General features: G+C 42.1%; 2 protein-coding genes across 3 annotated transcripts in view; both read right to left on the reverse strand.

Moving 5' to 3' along the window:
• The window catches only part of FHAD1 (forkhead associated phosphopeptide binding domain 1), a 71,229-nt gene extending 60,992 nt beyond the window's left edge, over positions 1 to 10,237 (reverse strand). The window contains exons 1-4 of one of the 2 annotated variants that reach the window (XM_089773211.1): positions 10,184 to 10,237; positions 7,898 to 7,980; positions 5,716 to 5,826; positions 2,699 to 2,905 (exon numbers count right to left, since the gene is read on the reverse strand). In XM_089773211.1, the coding sequence (XP_089629337.1) occupies positions 2,699 to 2,905; positions 5,716 to 5,811 (303 nt within the window). In that variant the 5' untranslated portion in view covers positions 5,812 to 5,826; positions 7,898 to 7,980; positions 10,184 to 10,237. The remainder of the gene's footprint in view (positions 1 to 2,698; positions 2,906 to 5,715; positions 5,827 to 7,897; positions 7,981 to 10,183) is intronic. The other variant, XM_089773212.1, reaches the window with a different exon arrangement.
• TMEM51 (transmembrane protein 51) overlaps positions 7,896 to 21,376 on the reverse strand; it is a 57,239-nt gene continuing 43,758 nt past the window's right edge. The window contains exons 3-4 of the mRNA XM_089773213.1: positions 10,184 to 17,134; positions 7,896 to 7,980 (exon numbers count right to left, since the gene is read on the reverse strand). Of these exons, the coding sequence (XP_089629339.1) occupies positions 16,723 to 17,134 (412 nt within the window). The 3' untranslated portion in view covers positions 7,896 to 7,980; positions 10,184 to 16,722. The remainder of the gene's footprint in view (positions 7,981 to 10,183; positions 17,135 to 21,376) is intronic.

The raw sequence follows: 21,376 nt of genomic DNA on the forward strand, positions 1-21,376 counted from the left end.
GTTGGTTTCACTACCTAAAACCAGGATTTTCCCACCACTTATCAGCACTCTGTGTCTCTTTGGAGAGAGGCATCCAAACTAGCAAATTGGGCTAGGACATCTAAAATCTGCCTCTGCATACTCAGACTGGCACACAAGGACTATTATTTGTACTGAAGTGGTGCTCAGAGGGTCAAGATCAGGGTTTAATTTTGCTTGGAACTCTCAATACACACAGAGATAATTCCAGTCTCTGCCCAGAAGAATTTATAATTTAATTTATTTATAAGAAATATAGCCTTAGCACATAAATCACAAAAATGAGAACCATAATTTCTATAATCTGCTCCTTGCTCTTCCATTTATTCACTCTGTAATCTTGGATAGATCACTGAACAGCTCTCTGCTTCAGTTTCCCTATCTTACACTTGCTTAATTTATAGGGGGTATAGGAGTGTTAATTACTACATGTTTGTAAAGCACCTGAAGGCACTGTGATGGAATGAGTTGCAAAAGTGCAGACTGTTAATATAAATATGCATTTTGTGTGCTCATTATTAATCCGAGTGATAAAATTTGTCCCCCCCCCCCTTAAGTCACAAGCTTTGGAAAGCTGAGCCTTGAGTATTTATTTGAAGTGCCGCATTTTCATGTTTGTAATATGGCGATACAAACTATTGTGACATCTATCAAATGGGTAGCCGTGTTAGTCTAAATCTGCAAAAGCGGCGAGGAGTCCTGTGGCACCTTATAGACTAACTGAAGTGTAGGCGCATAAGCTTTCGTGGGCAAAGCATCTGACAAAGGCATGCATCTGACGAAGTGGGTCTTAGGAGCATAAGCTTTTGTGGGCAAAGACCCACTTCGTCAGATGCATGCCTTTGTCAGATGCTTTGCCCACGAAAGCTTATGCTCCTACACTTCAGTTAGTCTATAAGGTGACACAGGACTCCTCGCCGCTTTTATTTTGACATCCTTCACTACTTTCTGTATCTGAGCGCTGGTCCCCAAATTCTGGCCATATCTCCCAAACAAGCCTGAATCCCTCAGATTGGTTTGTATCCTATTCAGGGTAGACCTCTAGATCTGCAGTTTCTTGAGATCTTCAAGACTCAGAGCTGTAAAGTTACAACTGATATTTATCAATTCCATTTCATATAAAATCCTGGTGAGCCTAGCTGATTGTCCAGTTTCAGGAATACTACTTTTTTAAAAATTTCATCTTCTGTATATGGGAATGCTTTTATTTTACACTGTGTTCACGAGTTGTGTTGTGTCATTGTGGCCTGGCTGGACTCCTGTTTCATGCTAAGTACATGAATGTGGTGTGTTGCCACTTTTGAGTCTGAAAAGGCACCAAACTCCTTTTAAGCACACATTTTAAAAGGTAACAGTTTTAATAATCTGTTGTTTTTAATCATTTAACTTTTGAAAACACAACGAGAAAAGGGAATTTCCCAGACTGGATACTCTTTACCGCTAAAGAAAAATCAGAAAAACTGGAGATACTTCTGAGTTTTCTAGAGGTTTACCTTTTCTTGTCTCTAGTAAACATGTGTAAAAGAAAAAAACCTAGGAAGTTATAAAACCTCTCAATGTAGTGCCTGAGCTCCTTCAGCAGGGGGAGTTAAAGACCTCTTATTTTCCAGTTCCCTGTCAGTGAATCCATGAATATTTCTTTCTTTCCTTTGCTTTATAGAGAGCAGTCTTCTTCCAAAAGAATACAACTTGCCACAGTACTACACCTAGCTGTGCTGACTTTTCAAAAAAGTAAATGTTAAAAACAGAGTAAAATATCTAGGCTGTGATTAAAGTACAAGGATCACACTTTACTAAAAGATTCTGTTTGAGATATATGCCCTATGACTAGAACAGGAAATAGGTCTGGAACTGGCAACATCTCTCAGTCCAATAGCACCCTTCCCTTGGTTGCAAACAGCGAACTGCAGCCAATGGGAGCCACAAGGCTCTGTGGCTGCAGGCCCGGTAGATAAACACACCGAAGCAGCCAGTTAGTAAGTTTCTCAGAGTGGTTTCACAGACCACTTTGAGAAATGCTGCTGTAGAGATTCACGCACTAAGCTCCATAGGTCCCAGGTTCAGTTCCACCTATCAGCATTACACTAGCTTGTATCCTCTTGGAGGAATTTTTGGACAGACAGACTTAGTCGCTCACAGAGAGACAAACTCTCTCAGTAGATAGTAACAACTAATAAAGTAAGTAGAATTTTTAGCTTTTATTTTCCTGGTATGTTTGTACAGTCATATGTTTGGGTTTTAAATGTAACTAAATACATAGTATTGGAGCCTTATTCTGCGTGGCAGCTTGATGTCAAAGGGAGATTTACCTGTGAAAGGGGTTACTGAATACGACCAAGGAGTCATTTGGTAGTCACATGATTAACAAATCCGATCAGACTTCAGCAAGTTCAGCCCATTTTTTAACCCAACATTTAACTACATTCTTGGCATCAATATATGTATTTTTATAAACAAGGAGTGTTGCCCACTCCTCTGATTTTACACATCTGTTAGGTTCCACTCTGCAGTATTCTTAAATTAGTATAAGAAGGTGTACAAATTAATTTTTAAAAGATTTTCTGAAAGGTTGTAAGTGAAAATTTCTCCTTAAAGGGGCCAAAATTTCACTAACGGAGCGGACATTCTTTGGCAGCTACCTTACAAAATACGAAGATGTTATCCATTCATGAGATGTTACCTGAGGAGCGTTTTCTATCACTAGCTCATAGGATGTTCCTCCTGAACCGAAGCGCAGAATATCCCCTGCACCCACTTTCACAGCTGCATTCTGTATATGGCAATCATTAACGAAAGTGCCGTGAAGAGAGTTGAAATCTTGAAGAACAAAACTGTTTTCTGAATCATTAAATTCAATGACTGCATGATGATCTTCAATACCTACAGACTGAAATTGGATAACAGTTTCAGAAATCAGTGCAAAGAACTACCCAGCATTATGGATTGCAATGAGGAGTTTGCTGGGGTTTATTTTACTTTGTCTCAGTCTTCTGGCTAACACTGTATCATAGTATTTTGGCTCAGAGGAAATCAAAATGGCAGCTGGCTGCTCATCTAAGGATTTTTTTTCATTGTATTCAATATATTTTGGCTTGATGAAAAAAATAAACTTCACATTTTGCATTTTACATGTGATAGGTACCAAACTGTACAAGATCATAGCAATAAAAATTGGATAATTGATGTTACAAATAGATGCATATCTAATAATGAAGATAACAAATTAAGAATTTTCTCCTCCTCCTTGCTTCTTATCTTTTTCTATAGCACATTATTTCTTATCCAGCCTAGGCCCCAGGACTACAGACATTTAAAACACATGAGTAACTTTGCACATTATACTTACATTGTATTCAGTGGGAACCATACTCACATATGCAAATATTTGCAGCTATCGAACCCTAGATTGTAAGCTACTTGGAGCAGGAACCTGTCTCTTTTCTTCTCAGTAGTGCAACCCTGAAACTTAGGCCTGGACTACACTGGGAGTTTAGGTTGAACTTACCCACATTAGGTCGATTTTTGAAACAAAGAGTCCACACTACCAAGCCCTTTCCATTGACATGAATGGCCGTTAAAAAGTCAATTTTTGTACTCCTGCTTTCATGAGGAGTAACCACTAAATTTGATCTTGCATGGTCATCTTTCTGGTATGCAGTGCTGAGAAAGTCGAGGTTCTGTAGTTGAATTGTTCCTTGCTGTGGTCCAAGCTACTCATGTCTGGCTTCATGAGCAAGGTAGGGTAGGTCATCAAGGATCACTATTGGCATTATAATATCTCAGATTATAATTTTCCAGTCTGGGAAAAAGGTTGCAGTTTGCAACTTGCTGAAGAGGCAGGAGTTCCTAAAGACATGCTTAGCATGCACCTTTCCTGACCATCCCACGCTGACGTTGGTAAAATGGCCCTTGTGATCCACCAGCCTCTGCACCACCATTGAGAAGTACACTTTGTGGCTTATGTTCTCCTTTACGAGGTAGTTGGGTGCCAAGATGAGGATGTGCATTCCATCTATCATCCCACCACAGTTAGAGAATTACAGCCCAGCAAAGCTCTCCACTATGTCTTTCACGTTTCCCAGAGTCACTACCCTCCATAACAGAATGATACTGATTGCTTTGGCTACTTAGATCACAACAACCCCCGCTGTAGATTTCCCCACTTTCAATTGATTCCCAACTGACGGGTAGCTGTCTGGTGTTGCAAGTTCCCACAGGCCTATGCCCACTCTCTTCTGCACTGTCTCATTCTGGTATTCTTGTGCTTCAGGGTAAGGGAAAGCAATTTGCAAAGTTCCATGAAAGTGGTCAATACCTGCATCACAATGCAGTCCCACCAGTCTGTGCTTGACTCATGGCACCAGAACTGATGTTTCACTCTGTCCAGAGTGCTGGCAGCATTTGCAACTTGCTCAACGCAAGTGCTTTGCAGAAGAGTATGTTTATGGCCTCTTGAGATTCTTGCTCGTTCCAGCGGACCCTGGATACGCTCTGGACATACACCAGCATTAGGCACACCAAGGTTAATATCAGCATCACAAAGCTTTAATGCTGAACGATATCTATGATGGGTTCGAAGCTCATGTTGCTATGGCCTCTGTGCGGATAACCAACAAGAGAAAAAAGGGCACGAGGGAAGAGTGAGGCAACTAGTGCATTATGGGTTGCTGAAAACATGTACCCAGAACCACTCGCTGTACAATTTTGGTCCCAGCGTGCACTGGGAGCAGAATCCAGAATGCAAACAGGTGCAGGCACTATGGGATAACTATTCACAGAGCATCGCTCTCAAATTTGACGGCAGCCAACATTGTAGGGACACACTGCTTTGAACTATCTTGAATTCTTGAGCACGGTGGGGACATGCACCTTTGACTTTACAAAACCAGGTGCTAAAAATCAACCCTACTAAATTTGACCTTATCTTGCAGTGTAGCTATGGCCTTACTGTAGAATGCTAATACACACATGTTAAATAGTACTGACATTCAGATCTACTACATAAATTTGGGTATGTGTTCTGATTGTTTGAGGAGGGGAAGGAATAAATAAATATTTTTAGACGCACTGTTGAGTATGAAGGTGCAGACTGTTTTCAGTTGGATCCTTTATTGGGCTTATAAAGCTCCTATGTAGAGACATCTGTGTTTTTAGCTAAGTAAACTACAGAACTGGTTTTAATTGTGATCTTAAACTTACCCATCAGTGAAAGAACTGTAAAATGTCACTCATCCATTAACATACTGCTTGATTTAAAGCCCACCACAGTCAAATGAAAGATTCCCATTGCCTTCAGTGGGCTTTAGATCTAGACCTTAGATTAGAAATCCCTTCCTAAGTGTTTTAGTGTGTTCATCAATAAACACCTGTAGAGATGGTGCTTATGCAACCTCCTTGGAGAATTACTGAGTTGTCTAATTGAACTGACAATTCCTAATGTCTATGTTAAGTTTTCTTTTTTTTTCCCCCAGGCTTTTGCTTTCTATTACCCTAAAGCACGTTAAATAATTTCTTTCTTTTGGTTGTCTATCTTAAAAATTTAAACAAGTTCTCTTACTGCCATTTCATCCCTGTGGCTCTAAATGAAATCATGTAAACCACTGCTGGCTAAGGAAAAATTGAATTATTATAAAATGGAGTAATTAAGTTAAGAATGAGTTCTGTAAAGAATAATGATAATGAATTTTATCCTCATACCTTTAGAACAACATCTGAATCTTCATGTCTTCCTATAGTAGTTACTTTTGACCTCAGCGTGAAAACACCATCTGAACTTTTTAAAAAGGCTTTCATTGTTTCTTCTTTTACCTGTGAGGTAAATAGCTTAAATGAAAAGTATCAATTGACAAAATAGAAATACTCAGAATTTATTTAATGGGATGCTGTCAGATTAACATTAACATTAAAGTCAAATTCTCTACCCTGTGTAGCCCCCCATAAAGATTAAAACTGGGATTTTCAAGATAGTCTAAGAGAGTCAGGAATTCATTTACTATTAAAATTCATATTCCATCATACGACAAAAGAATTTTAAATACAAATTTACTTTTTATACCATGCATGCTATTTGTGTATTTTCAGAACGCTACTCTCTAAGACTGGTCAATTTCACTTTCTGTTTCATTTACAGAAGCAGCACCGTTTGGGTTTCAAGCAAGGTGAAAATATTTTGATGCAAACAAGCAAATTTTTATTGACCTTTTAAAAATACTATTACTATCAATATTTCTTTGTAAATGTGTTTCCCAACTTGCAACCTGGACTAGCTAACAGTGTCACTTTAAGAGTTCTAACATTCAGAGAATAACTTCTGTACCCTTTGCAAAATTGGTATCCTATGCAGCTCCCATCACATCAAAAGATGACTTCCTCGCACAGTGAGTTTAATAGGTACAATACCACTGCTGCTTAAAAACTTTGGGTTCAGTCCTGCAAGTGCCCTATGCACAGAACTCATATTTCTGTTAGCATAAGTTCAGCTCATCATTTTCAAATGCATTTCACAGTTCTTTAGTGATGTGTTGCCAATAAGATGCTTTTAATAAGATGCTCCACCGACGGCTTGCCCACATAGCCTATGACAAATCTTCTGTTCAGAAGCACTGGAAAAACTATTCATTTATGTTCCGCTATATTCAAATACTAGAAGACTCACCTGGTGTTGCCTTGGTCCTTCGGGGCAGGAAGCCAGAGATGTGGGAGGGAGGTACGGAAGTCAGGGTTGGAGGGGGGGTGAGGAGGGGCTCAGAGCAGGAAGTGAGGGTGCCGGATTCAAGGGCAAGAGATAAGAAGGGGCTCAGGGCAGGGGGTTGGGAGGAGAGCGTGCTCAGTGGAGGAGATTGGGGGGCTCAGGGCAGGGGATGGGGAGTGGCCACCAGCTTCTTCCCAGGGATGACCTAGAGCAGAAGAGACTGAGTGCCCCACCTGCTGGCTTCACCCCTCTGCTGTGGTGCCCCTCCCTGCCTGAACATTGCTGGAGCCGGGTACACAGCCGTGGATACGTCCTCTCCGGGGAGCCACAGCCCACCCTAATCCCAGTCCAGGAGGTATGGGACGCACAAGCTGTTCCCACTGGTGCTCCCCTGGCCTGAATGGGGGGGGGGGGGGCACGCAGGTTGGCTGGGGAGTGTGTGCTGTGGGGCTCAAGGTACTGAGAAGGATGGCTTCGGCTCCCCAGAGGGGGGTGTTCAGGGCTGCATTACCCAGTCCTGGCAGTGCTCTAGGGGGACGGGCACCATAGCAGTGGGGCTAGCAGGGCTTTCTTCCCCACCCAATCCAGCACTGTAGTTGAGGGCCAGGGTGGGGAAGGAGGGAGGCGCTTACCTGGGCCATTGGCCAACAAAATGGCAAACCTCAGCCCCAGCTGGTCATTGTCTTTCTTGTGTGGCTGCTGTCTGTGGTCACTCTACAGTACAGCTGTCCCCAGCACTCGCTCCCCCAGTGATCACTCTGTAGGATAGCCCCCTCACTTTCCATATTATGTAAGACAATCAAATTCCAGGCACATCCCATTTTGCTGGCACAACCAAAGCCTGATCTTGCTTTAAGGTAGGATAAGAGAAAACTGCATATCAAATTTGGTGGTCTTAACTGTTACCATTTAGGAGTTCTTAAACAAGGGGACTCGCAGATAGCTGGATGGACTCATAGACAGACAAATGCACAAATCTATAAAATACATATACAGCTACCATTTTTATCCCTAGCCAGGGATGAGAGTAACACCACTTAGTAAACAAACAACACTGGAAATGCTTGTACTATGATACTGAAAAGTACACTGCATATATTGAGAGTGCAGCAGAGTTCAATGCGTATCCTTTGAAAACGGCCATGAAGACCTTTTAAGATCTCCAAATGTAAAGCTACAGGCACTAACCTAATATAGCATCTTTGGATCCATTGCTGGAAAGCAGAGAGAGTGGTTTGGGATTCCAGGCTGCTCCTCTTCCTCTTGTGAGGCTGTGGAAAAGCAAAAGGGCAGTAGCTTATATGGAGTACAAGTGATACAAAATCATGCATACATCATGGGGAGAGAGGATATTCTAGAATGTGTGTGCCTGTGAGGAAGGAGTATGTCTCAAGTTTCTACAGAAAAGAAGTCAGATTTCAAAAGGTCACTGGTTGCTCAACACAGCAGTTCTCAGCCAAGCGTACACGCACCCCTGGGGGTTCACAGAAGTCTTCCAGGTGATACATCAACTCATCTAGATATTTGCCTAGTTTTACAACAGGCTATATAAAAAGCACTAGCAAACTCAATAAGAACAACATTTTTGAATATACAATGACATTTTTATTCCACTCTACATAATATGCTCTGAAACGTAAGTACAGTATTTATATTCCAATTGATTTACTTGATGATTATATAGTAACAATGAAAAAGTAAGCAATTTTTCAGTAATAGTGTGGTGTGACATTTGTATTTTTATGTCTGATTTTGTAAGCAAGTAGTTTTTAAATAAGGAAAAACGTGGGGGTATACAAGATAAGTCAAACTGAAAGGGGTACAATCATCAGAAAAGGCTGAGAGCCATTGGCTCAGTGTGGGGGGAATTCCAGGCTTTGGGTAGTGGAACAAGGGCAAATAGTCCAGGGCAAGAAGGGAAGCTAGTAAGCAGATCAAGGCGATGAATCACTAGATTGCGTATTTCTTTGCTTTTTGTGGTTTGCATTGGTGCCTGCGAACCTTAGCTCAGCTTTCCTGCTCTAACTATAATTAAAGTTGTACAACTACCCTAGCAGGGATTCAGCTACACTGATGTACATGTGCTTATACCAAAATAGCATATTTCTGTCAGGAAGGGGAATAATCTACACCGGGATAAGGAATCTTTGTATGGGTACAACTGTGTCCTCAATGGCTGTGTCTAGACTGGCCAGTTTTTCCAGAAAATCAGCCACTTTTCTGGAAAAACTTGCCAGCTGTCTACACTGGCCGCTTGAATTTCCGCAAAAGCACTGATGATCTCATGTAAGATTGTCAGTGTTCTTGCAGAAATACTATGCTGCTCCCATTCAGGCAAAAGTCCTTTTGCACAAAACTTTTGCGCAAAAGGGCCAGTTTAGACAGCTCAGATTTGTTTTCCGCAAAAAAGCCCCGATGGCGAAAATGGCGATCGGGGCTTTTTTCAGAAAAGCGTCCGTGCCAATCTAGACGCTCTTTTCCAAAAATGCTTTTAATGGAAAACTTTTCCATTAAAAGCATTTCCAGAAAGCCTGCCAGTCTAGACACAGCCAATAGGTGTTTGACTGGTATAACTATATCACACCTTTGCCCAATATAGTTATACCAGTACATTACGTGTGCATAGACCAGACTTTAATTACTGAAGCTGTTTGTGTGAGAATAATTGCTCACACACTAGTGCAAGTATTATTTTTAACCCTCTGTGTAAAGTTGCAGCCTCTGTCTCTGGGAGATTTCTAGTCCACCCACAGAGCAGAGAACTGCACAGCCTAATCCAAAGACAGGCAAAATCCATCTCACAGGCCAAATCTAGCCTGCCAAACGACTGAATTCACCCGGAACTTACACTGTACTGCACCACTTAATTTCAGACATAAAACTTTACCCTGCCCAGAGAGAGCCCTCAGACATGAGGCGAGGGCTTTGCACAGGGCAATGTTTCGCTCCACGGGGCGCATGGTGTCAAGAGGGCTGGCACCTCCCTGGGTCAGCGAGCACCTCCCTGTGGCCTTCCATGGGGCTGGCGAGAGCCCTGCACGACCCAGTCGGTGGGATTATTACATGAGGGGGCCCCCCACATCCGTGGGGCTCCAATGAAGAAGAACGGCCATGCCAGGGGGAGCCTTGCGGGAGGGGCTATTGTCCCTTGGAGGTCTCTAGCAGCCTTGCACAAGGGAGCAGCTGGGGACTTTTGGGCCAGCGGCAACCTCACCGATGGGGGAGCCGGGCAGCAGGAGCCTCACCCGATGTGGGAGGCAGGCTCCCGAGGGGGGCAGTGGGAGCCTCCCCCAAGGGGACCACTCATTGCAGTGGGGGGAACTAGAGTCTGGCCCCGGGGAGGGGGGGCGGCTCCATTTTGGGCCCCCTAGCGATGCCTGCCATAGCCCCTGGGGGCAGCCCGTGCCAGACTCCACGCGGGGCTCAGGGCAGCCCAAGCGGCCCTAGTGTCCCCCCCCCCCCGGCCCCACTCACCAGCGTCGCGGGCATTAGGGCCCCGCGGGCGTCCCCCGGCCGCGTCTGCTCCAGCCCGAGGCGGTGCTAGGCCGCGCTGTTAGCCGGGTCTCCGGGGCAACGGCGGCGGAGCGGGGAGGCAGGGCCAGCGCTCGGGGCCGGGCTGGAGGCGGGACCCGCCGCGGCGCCCCCCGGCGAGGCTCCTGCCCGGATGGGCCCCGCGAGTGAGCGCCAGGCCGCGTTCAAAGAGGGACCAAGGCGCGACAACCGCACGGGGGCTGCCCCGCCACCGACTTTGTCCCGAGCCCCCTGCCCGCTGGATCCACCCCCAGCTCGTTTTGGCAGCTAATTCTGAATCCACGCGGGGCCCCGCCCACCAGCCCACCCCGCGTGGACGTGGCCCCACTCTCGGACGATGCCGTTTCAAATTTTGCAGGTGTGAAAGCCGCAGCCCAGCTCCTCCTTAGGAGACACACTTTGAGCTCTGCCCTCTTAGCACATGCCCCTGCTGCCCTGCCCTCCCGCACCAGAGCAGCGCATCCTCCAGTCAAGGTAGCTCAAGCTCTATCTGGAGCCCCTCTGGTCGTTTACATCGGAATCTGGGACACCTGGTCTGGGACATTGGCTCTGAGGAAGTGGGTCTGGCCCACGGAAGCTCATCATCTAATAAACCCTCTTGTTAGTCTTTAAAGTGCTACATCGTCCTGTCTTTTGTTTCTGGGACACCCCTGTGAGTGATGGGGAAGTGCCACTTTAAAATCAAAGCGAAATGACCACACCACAGTGGCGAGCCGAGATACGTAAATTAGACAAAGTTAATCATGAAAAAGTTAAAGAAAACACCAACCAAAACCGTGGGCCGAAGTCTACCCCAATTAAGCTTCCTGCAATCACATTAATGTCAACAATCAACTTCAGGCCCTGGAGGTTTTTTGCCTTCCTCTGCAGCATGGGGCACGGATCACTTGCTGGAGGATTCTCTGCATCTTGGGGTCTTTAAACCATCATTTGAGGACTTCAATATCTGAGATATAGGTGAGAGGATTATTCCAGGAGTAGGTGGGTGATATTCTGTGGCCTGCATTGTGCAGGGGGTCGGACTAGATGATCATAGTGGTCCCTTCTGACCTTAAAGTCTATGAGATCGGGGCAGAATTTAATTTAAAAAATCAGATATACAAAAAATGCCAATAACTTCACCTTACCTATTACAAAAAATACTTTCACAAGCCAGAAAGGTTCAAAGTGATTTTGAGATCGTGATCATACATGACACTGTTCAATCCACACTTGCTGAGAATTTTTAACCTAGACTCCATAATGTTAAATAACCAGCTTAAAAGAATTTTGTTTCTAAACTCTCTTGCCATTTTGACAGACATTTTTCAGGTGTCAAGTTTTGAAAACCACAATTTCTTAATTAGGAGCAACTCTTCTGGCAACACAATTAGAAGAAAAACTTGCTCCTGTAGAACAAGTCTGAGCAGATGGTGCCATTAGCTTCTTTTTACTTCTTTTGAAGATACATCAGTTTAATTAAAAACACCATAGAATTTCTTGTGTTTACTAGTACCTTTTAAAAAAAATCTATTTTACATTTTTACTATTACTTTCATTTTTTGCATTTCTCAGTTTTGAGGAAAAGTTGGTTTCATTTTTCCAAATCATATGTCAAATTGTACTGTGTATTCCTTTATACAAGTTATTTTCACTGGTTTTTCTTAAAGAAAAGTAGAAAAGGAATTCTTTGTAAACAAAGCCACATGTTTGGTTTTAAGCTGATTCAACTCTCCAGCTCATTTTGTTCTTTTCCTTTTATACCCATGTTATTTCTTGATTGACAATTTAAAAATCTGATTACAATGAAGTCCTATAATTTTACTCCTGCTGGGAAAGAATACATGATTGGAGCTCAGTTCAGATTTGCTTGCTTCAGTGTTATGTCATGAAATTAGATACTCTTTTTAGCAATAGCCTTTTAAGATATGTTCTTGCGAGACACATGCCTTACACTGAGCTTGAAAATTAAATTATGAAAACATATTCCCTTTGGTGCCACAAACATTATTATCCAGAATGTTTTAGAAGATAAAAGAACAGAGGTTAAAAAACCATAAAGGCCAGCAGATAAGGCAGCTACTGGCCAACTGACAGGTTAGGGAGCACAGATTTGGACAAAGAAGGAATTGTGGATTAAAAGAATTTTACTGTATTATCCAGAAACCAATATCTACTTATCACAAATTTCAGGACTTTTGATGGGTGTTGCAGCTAACCAGTGGACATTACAGTGCAATATACAAGTGTGCAATATGCTGGTGAGGTTATAACCATCCATCATTGATGTATTCACCTATAAAGGACAGGCACGAAGCATTATTCTCTGTGCTTGGTTAACCAGTTTTGTAATTTATGTAGTACTAAAGAAATAAATTCCACAACCACTTTATACAGATATTAAGAGGAATAGAACTCTTGCTTTACTTCACATGCAGTATTTGGTATATTATGATCTCTGGCATAAATAAGAGTAACTCCATTGGCTTCAGTGTCTGGGCACTTGCTTGAAGCAGCTCTAATAAAAAATGTTGAGATTTTGATTGAGATTACATGTGGAGCTTATATAAAATCAGAAAAAATATGATTTATAACTTTTTTCCCCATACATACACAGCATAGCTTAAGATCGTGTTTCTTGGACTGTGTTCTTCCTTTTCAGATCTCATCTAATTGATTTGGACTCCTTGTCTCATTAGCTCATTCTACCATAGAAAATATGATCAATTTACTTGTTCATACATGAAACTGAACCATAGCCAAGTGGTCGTTGTGGAATAAGAATGTTCATCTGGGCTTGATTTTGTTGCCTTTCTTCTTGGCTATTGCTGCCTCAGGGCCACAGGTATTCCCCAAGTGAAGATAGGGTAGTAAAGTCCCACTACTCCTAGAGCCTGACAATAATACTCTGCAGAATGATTAACAAAACTACTTAGAACAAAAAGCATAGAATATAAATGTGTAACTTATGCTAATTAGGAGAGTAACGTTATGCTAATATTTGTGCTGATTTATATTCATTTGGTGTATTTCATTAATTTGTTTCTAATCTATTAACACATTTTAAAAGCCTTGCTATAGTACAACTGACTAATCTGACAACATATTTGAGAAGATTTGGAAGTGAACAGAGATTTTTGTTAGCGAACACGATGTCACACTTGATAGTTGCTGGAAAGACACAAACACTACGATTCATTGTTCAAAATTGCTGAAATGCAGTAGTTGGAACTGCTCTCCCTGGCAATTATCCAAATTAAATGGGTGTGCCAAATATGATGTAGATTGAGTTGACTCAGTGTATAGCAGGTGTTCCTTCAGCAACAGCCCTGAAGTTTCTTCTTTAATGACCTAATGATGTTTCCAGTGGAAAAACTTCCATTGAATCTTGCAAGGAGCAGGATTCAGCCCTCTGTTCTGAATATCTTATTCTATATCCTTTTTATGTAAAAGAAAGTACGGTAGACACCAAAATGGGACAGAAGATGACTTCCTTCTGATGTGAATTAAAAAAAATCGTAACAGGGTACAAACTAAGACAGTGTTAGACCCAAAAAGACAGTAAAAAGATGGCAGAACAATGCTGAAGATGGATTACTTTGTCATCAAGAGACTGTCTTGAAATTTGGCATAAAGTGGCTTCACAGCCAAAGAAACAGATTTTCTTCAAACAGTATCTGGATTTTGGGAGAGAGGGGAAATTATTGACCCGGCAAACGTGCAGTTCAAACACTCACTTTTAAGGGATCATCAGCCTTTTCACTAAAGTGGTTGTCAATCACATTTGTTGCTTAAGGTAACAGAGCAAGCAACTAGCTGACTGAGCTGGAATTTGAACCTGGACTGCTCCTTCTTAGACCTTTAGCTTTAATCATTACTTCACACCCTCCTCCTTTTCCTCAGTTTTAATTTATAAAGATATAGTGCTCCAAACTCAGTTAGAAATAGCCAAAAAGCAAGTTAGAAGGAGTAGGCAATTATCTGTTTTAGAGACCGCAGCTGGGAAGGAAGGTGCTTTCTTAAGGAAAAGGATTAGGTTTAGAAAGTTTCTTTCTATCACTTCAATTGTACCAACAATTTCTTACATTACTACTCCTCTAGACACTACCAGTAGTGGGTTTAAACTAAGGGCCAAAATCTGGACTTCAGCAAACTTTGCCCCTTATCATAAATAAAAACACCCCCACTTTATTAATTTTCATTCGCATGTGTTGTATGAGGAAGTATGAATCAAGGACAAGGATTCCAAAAGTTGTGCATTCTTACAGCTACATATATGCAGTGCAAGCACATTCTGATTTGTTTATCAAACAGGGACAGACTGTGTCTACATTGGCAAGATTTTGCGCAAAAGCAACCACTTTTGCACAAAATCTTGCCGCCTGTCTACACTGGCCGCGAGTATTTGCGCAAGAACACTGACGTTGTAATGTACAAAATCAGTGCTTCTTCCACAAATACTCTGACGCTCCCGCTCAGGGATAAGCCCTCTTGCGCAAGTATTCTTGTGCAAGAGGCCAATGTAGACAGGCAACATTAATTTCTTGCGCAAGAAAGCCCGATGACTAAAATGGCCATCGGAGCTTTCTTGCGCAAGAAAGCGTCTACATTAACACGAATGCTTTTGCGCAAAAGCACATCTTTTGCGCAAAAGCACGTACCAGTGTAGACGCTCTCTTGCGCAAATACTTTTAACGGAAAAACTTTTCCATTAAAAGTATTTGCGCAAAATCATGCCAGTGTAGATGCAGCCACAGAGTACTGGGAAACTGTCTCCCTTTCGGATATTATAAAATCTTGCTCAAGCGTGTCTTCCCTACTAGACATAAAAATGAAGCAACTCCCACCTCCACTGAACTCCAGAATCAATGTTACCGAATTGTAAGCATTGCAAAGCAGTGAAATATTATAAGACTAATGTCTCACAAGGAGCAAAGCTCATTCCACCCTAGCTGGGGCCAGCTTCTGGGAACAGAAAATATACCTCAGTGACAGACACCTATATGTAGCATGGTCTCAAAAGTGTTCTTCAGATATTTTCCAAACACCAAGATAGCATAAATCCCTTTTTTCTAGCTTATTTTACTATTATATAAAGTCTAGTTTAGCAAAGAGTGCCTGAAAGAGTTTGTAGCCAGTATCAAAACTGTCCTGTAAAAAGGAGAAATTTGTCAACCTTGCAAGTGTTACATGATTCAATTTCACGTTGGCCATGCTGCATTTATATCAAACACACTAGGGCATAGCATTGTCTCAGACAGGCCGTCCGTATTATTTGATCGCATTTTACTTTCTCAGTATCAGATTCTCTGCCTTATACCACATTCATCAATGCAAGTGGTTTCTTCTCTGCTGTGTCACCAGATAGTCGAGACCATTATCAGGAAAAGGCACCTAGTTGATTTTGGCTTGCCAAATGTCAATGCAAGCACACTCAAGCACGCTCCGGAGAAAGGGATCTGGCTTGTGATTTGCATGTTCAGGACTTCTACATTGCAAGTTCAGAAAAGCTTATTTCTGGCTTATGCAGGTATGCGCATTCCTTTTATATGGCATCACAGCTGAGCATGCTTTTGTAATCTATGTAGCTTTGCTGAAAACCCAGAAGAGAGACTGTGTGTATGAAGGATGCTAAAACTCTCAATTTCCCACGCTGGAGCAGAAAGAACATTTTGCCCAACATTTCTTACAGCCCCTGATTAAAGTATTTGTGTTGTTCCCATTTACAATATACACATAACACATTTATTTAGAAAAAGTCTCCAATTGCTCAGCACATACAAGCTAAACACATAATACATTTAACATGTTTGTTGTGGCATAGTGGAGTAGCTATCAAACAAATGAATTCACAGAGTAGTTTTAAACACACTGTCCCCTCACACTGGAACACCAAAAACACCTTCTCCTCTTTAGTTGCCAGTGGTTAAAAAGCTTCTCATAGGCAACATGAGCTACTGCTGAAAGAATTAAACAAATCTGATGGTTCAAAATTGTCATTTCATTCAATACATTATTTCACAGCATGACTATGAAACCTTATAAAATGCAGACTTTCTTTCTACCGTTATCTGAACTCCACTTTAATGGAGGGGGAGAAAGCCACAATGTTGTTTCGTTTTTCTTAAGTGGAAGAGGAGAGAAACTTAAAAAAAATACCTTTCCTTTTCTATGTGTAAAATTATTGGTTAAAAATCCCTTGTAGTGGCTTAGAAAAATCTAGTGTAGAAAAAAGGACTACAAGAAATGCATGCAATGCACTACTTAATTTTTTAAAGTATAGATTTGATACTTCTAAACTTCATTTATTTCAGCGTATCAACTGCACTAGTGTTTAACTTTTAGTGGTACTTCATGAAAAGCCACGTCTTGGAATGGTCATTCTGAAAAAGAGGTATATAGTCCTGCATTTCCTTGATCTTTTAAAGCTTGTGGAATTTGACGACATTTGTACCCATAGATCAAGTATTCAGTAGTGTTTCCCCCTAGATAATACACAGATTTTAGGTCACTTGCTTGCTCTCTGGCGCTTTATCTGGGATCTCATCATACTGTGGAGGAGGGGTCAACGGTTCTATTGTTATTTGACCTGAACTGTTTCTGTCTGGCAGGTTTATTCGGAAGTCCTTTAGATGCAGTTTATCAGACTTAATTCTCCGAACTTTCAGGGGTTTCAGTTGTTTTTTCAAGCGAGAGCTGTGCCTGCTTGGCTGCCGCTCTATGTTCGAATCGACAGTTGCAGTGGTTGTAGTTGGTGTTGTTTCATCAATCCCGGTGAGAGATTCGTAAGAGGGCAGAGATATGCTGATCCTGGTGCTTCTGTCCAACTCTCTTGTCTCAGGATAGCCTGCATTCATAACCTCTTCATAACTGGGAACATAGTATCGGGAGGGTATCTCATCATCCTCTTCTTGACTATAGGAGGCAATTTTAAAACTGTCAATATGCAAAACCATTTCAGCTGCCTTTCTGGTCATTAAAATGATGATAAGACAAACATGATGATATAATAATAAATGTCTATATCTCATTTCATTCAAGGGTCTCAAAGTGCCTTACACACAACAGTTAAATCGCCATCATCCCTGTGAGCAAGGATTATTATCCTTATTTTGCAGTTGGGAAACTGAGGTACATAAATTGTGATTTGCCCCATATATGACAAATTCATTTCCTGGGTGGAATTGCAGGAGTTCTGGTTCATAGTTCCCTGCTGTTATCACTGGGCCACAATGATGTTTTAGAGCAGTGTTTCTGAATCTTATATATAAAGTACCCCTTTTTATAAAAAAAAATTATAAGTACCCCCTTTAAAATAAAATTGTAAGTACCCCTTGTACTTACAGTTTTCAGACACACAACATTTTTTTCTACCATTGCAACACGTTTGTTTAAACAACTTAATCGTAGCTGGGCGGGCGATTAAATTTTTGAGTGTAAAAAGTATGAAAATAATAAAGCGCTGTAAAACTTAAAAAAAAATTAGTTTTCTCCAAATTGCAGTTGTGTTGACGTACCCCACACACTTCTCTCGAGTACCCCTAAGGGTACTCATACCACTGGTTGAGAAACACTGTTTTAGAGTGTACAACTGAGTTCAAAGGATTCATATCAATATCAATACTGGGATGTTGGTGGTATAACACATCTGTAATGTGATCATATGCTGGGTTCTTACAGCAATGATCGTAAACTCAGAAGTTAGAGGTGGGGAAAAGATCCATTTAGGGCATCTAGTTAACCCTCTTTCACTCTGCTAAACCTTTTGGAGAAATGTATAGGTGTAATTTGATTACTTTTGTTCTGCTACATTGCTTTATGTACACTAAAAAAGGCAACAAAGATACTTTATGCATTACTTTATGTAGTATAGTGTGTCATTGAAATAAGCAGGCAAAGAACATGAGTATGCATTTTTCCAACTTTAATTTATTTTCCAGATACAAAAGGGTTGATATGCTTTCAAGTCTGTGCCTGTACGGCAGGAATGGGGAAATACTAACAGCCAGGATTCACCACAATTGACAATTCACTGTGCCCATTCAAAAAATCACTTTGTAAGGCTCTTCACAATCCTCAAATGAGAAATGCTACGTTCAGCTGCCAAGTGTTAAAATTTAAAATTCTTCTAAAATTCTTCTAAATTGTATTAAATGCAATGCCAACCCACCAAGGACGGACCAAGACAGGAGGCGTTATATTTGCATCTTTATGTTGTTTAAGTACCAAACTGGAAATGCCAGTTTCTCTTTCTTTTGTGAAACTGATTGTTAAGGTGCCTTTTCATAGCCCTCTGACTAATGAGCTACAGTTCAGGCATCCTGCATTAATTACTTCTTGCTTCTCCATTTCACCCTCCACTCCTCCCCCCAAAAAGGAATATCCGAATACTGCTTCTCTTCCAACAAACAGGTGAAGAATTATTCTAACATCTCTCCTTGACAGCCATACCACTCAATTGGAATGAGAGGGGTATACACTAGTTACAAAGACATTAAATGAAGGTATATTCATGTACATGTGGTTTTTTTTTCTTTTCTTGGGGGGGAGGGATAGGGGAGAAGAATTCTCTTAGATACTGTTATGTGCCAATCTATAATGTGGGTATTACATACACAATCTGCATTTTATTAGCAAGTTTTCCTTCACATAAACTGTTACAGCACAAGAGCTATCTCTGAAGATACAGTCATTCTATAACTGAAGATTTTCTATGTGTCTCATCGTGGAATTTTCCAATTAAATGAAGCTGGAGTTGCCATCTTATGCTCTAATTACATATATCCCTTCTTCAGAGGGAGTGAACAAAACATGGCAATTTATATTGATCCATTGATGCCCTGTTATCCACTCCCAGCTTTCGGTGGTCCTGCTTCAGAGGGAATGGAGCAATGTTTTGGGAACAGATACAGTCTGCACCAAACACCATCCGGGTCTGCACACTGCCAGATTATGTCATCTAATTCCCTGTGATGTTGACCCGATGTTAGTAAACTGTTTATTTAAAACATTCTGCTAACAAAGACATTCTTTGGCTGGGTATTTCTGTTTCCCTGACTCAGAATAGGAACTGCACAACTTCAGTGGGGCTACGTCTACACTGGCCCCTTCTCCGGAAGGGGCATGTAAATTTCACCTATCGTAGTACGGAAATCCGCGGGGGATTTAAATATCCCCCGCGGCATTTAAATAAAAATGTCTGCCGCTTTTTTCCGGCTTTTAAAAAAGCCGGAAAAGAGCGTCTACACTGGCCCCGATCCTCCGGAAAAAGCGCCCTTTTCCGGAGGCTCTTATTCCTACTTTGAATACTCTTTGAAGTAGGAATAAGAGCCTCCGGAAAAGGGCGCTTTTTCCGGAGGATCGGGGCCAGTGTAGACGCTCTTTTCCGGCTTTTTTAAAAGCCGGAAAAAAGCGGCGGACATTTTTATTTAAATGCCGCGGGGGATATTTAAATCCCCCGCGGATTTCCCTACTACGATAGGTGAAATTTACATGCCCCTTCCGGAGAAGGGGCCAGTGTAGACGTAGCCCGGATGTTTAAGTTTGTTCCATTTCTCTGCAGCTCTTGTACATACTTCCATAAATGCTGCTGAAAGGCTATTTCGTAACTTTACAGTATTACTGAACTTAATAAGCCACAGCAGAGAGATCCACATTACCTGTACCAGAGGTGAAAGTAATTTAAATTCCTTACAGGTACTGTCCGATTGCAATCTGCTTTGGGGAGTTCAGAGTGGGGGTTGGTCATAATAGGACAGTACCTGTAAGAAATTTAAGTGGGGAATGAAGTATAGGGGGCTCAGGACAGGAAGCTAGGGTGTATGGGTAGGGGGAGCTAAAGACTCAGGCTAGGTGTGTGGGTTTTAAGATGCGCACCTTACCATCGCATTTTTACACTAGAGAAGCAAACGGTCTCCTAAGCTTTCTAGCTAGGATGTGCCCTCTTGGTTCTAAACACCGGTCCATCCAGTAAAGGAAGCTGTTTCCAGCTGTGGCCAGCAGCTTATACTTCCGAGGAAGATGAACATTGACCATTCAGGCTATGTCTAGACTGTGGGGCTTTATCGGAAAAAGATACACAAATTGCGCTCCACAATTTGCATACCTTTTTCTGACAGTTTTTTCAGAAGAGGCTTTTCTGAAATGTAGCTCGTCTACATTGGGCCAAATTTTGGAAGAAACCCCTCTTTTGGAAAAGCCCTTCTTCCTCATGGGAGGAGAAAGACAGGGCTTTCGAAAGAGTGCATCTGCTCTTCCGCAAAAAAAATGGAAGAGCAGACACGTTCCCTAGAAGCAGCACAGTTTTTCTGGGATATCCGGGTATCCCGGAAAAACCCTATAGTCTAGACGTAGCCTCACTTAGCCGACTATACTATGATAGGTACACCTTCCTGACATCCAAGACTATCAACTTTCTCATAGAACCATACAAATATAGGGCTGGAAGGGATCTCAAGAGATCATCTAGTCCAGCCACTACTGCTGAGGCCAGACCAAATATATCTAAACTTGTGGTGTCCAACCAGTTCAGAAGTAGTAGCCACTACAGTGGCTATCACTATAGCAAACTAGCTACCCTCAACCTGTCAAATTGCCACATTGTTCAAGCCAACTAGCAAAACTCAACAGATCAAATAGCCACACGTGGCTAGTGGCCAGCGTGAGGGACACGTGGGTTTAGACCACGCCTCTCTAATCCAGTGTGCCATGCGAGGAATGGCTTTTGTCATTTGTACCAATATGGAGGTGATGTATCATCTCCATATTGGTGCACATAACGAGTCATTCTGCACATGGACCGTGTGTGGTGGGGGGTGGAGACAGGGGTGGCCTGTCCATATAGGTGAACTAGGCGGTTGCCTAGGGCGCCAAGTTAAATGGAGCGCCAAATTTAAGCGCAATATCATTGAAGGGTTTGGAGGTGGGGGCCCCGATTGCATGGTTCGCCTAGGGCGCTAGTCTAGGGACACCCCTGGATGGAGCCAAGGGGTTGGGGAGACAGAGTGAAGGCTCTGGTTGAAGGGATTCTGAGGTGGGGCTGAGAATGAATGGTTTGGGGTGTAGGCTGCCCTGGGGAGAGACAACTCCCACTCTCATCACAGGAGCTCAGGGCCAAGTGACAGGGACCTCTCTACTCTGGGGCAGCTCTGTGCTGAG

Source organism: Pelodiscus sinensis, chromosome 24 (genome assembly GCF_052426305.1).
Source record: "Pelodiscus sinensis isolate ZL-2025 chromosome 24, ASM5242630v1, whole genome shotgun sequence".
Lineage (NCBI taxonomy): Eukaryota > Metazoa > Chordata > Testudines > Trionychidae > Pelodiscus > Pelodiscus sinensis.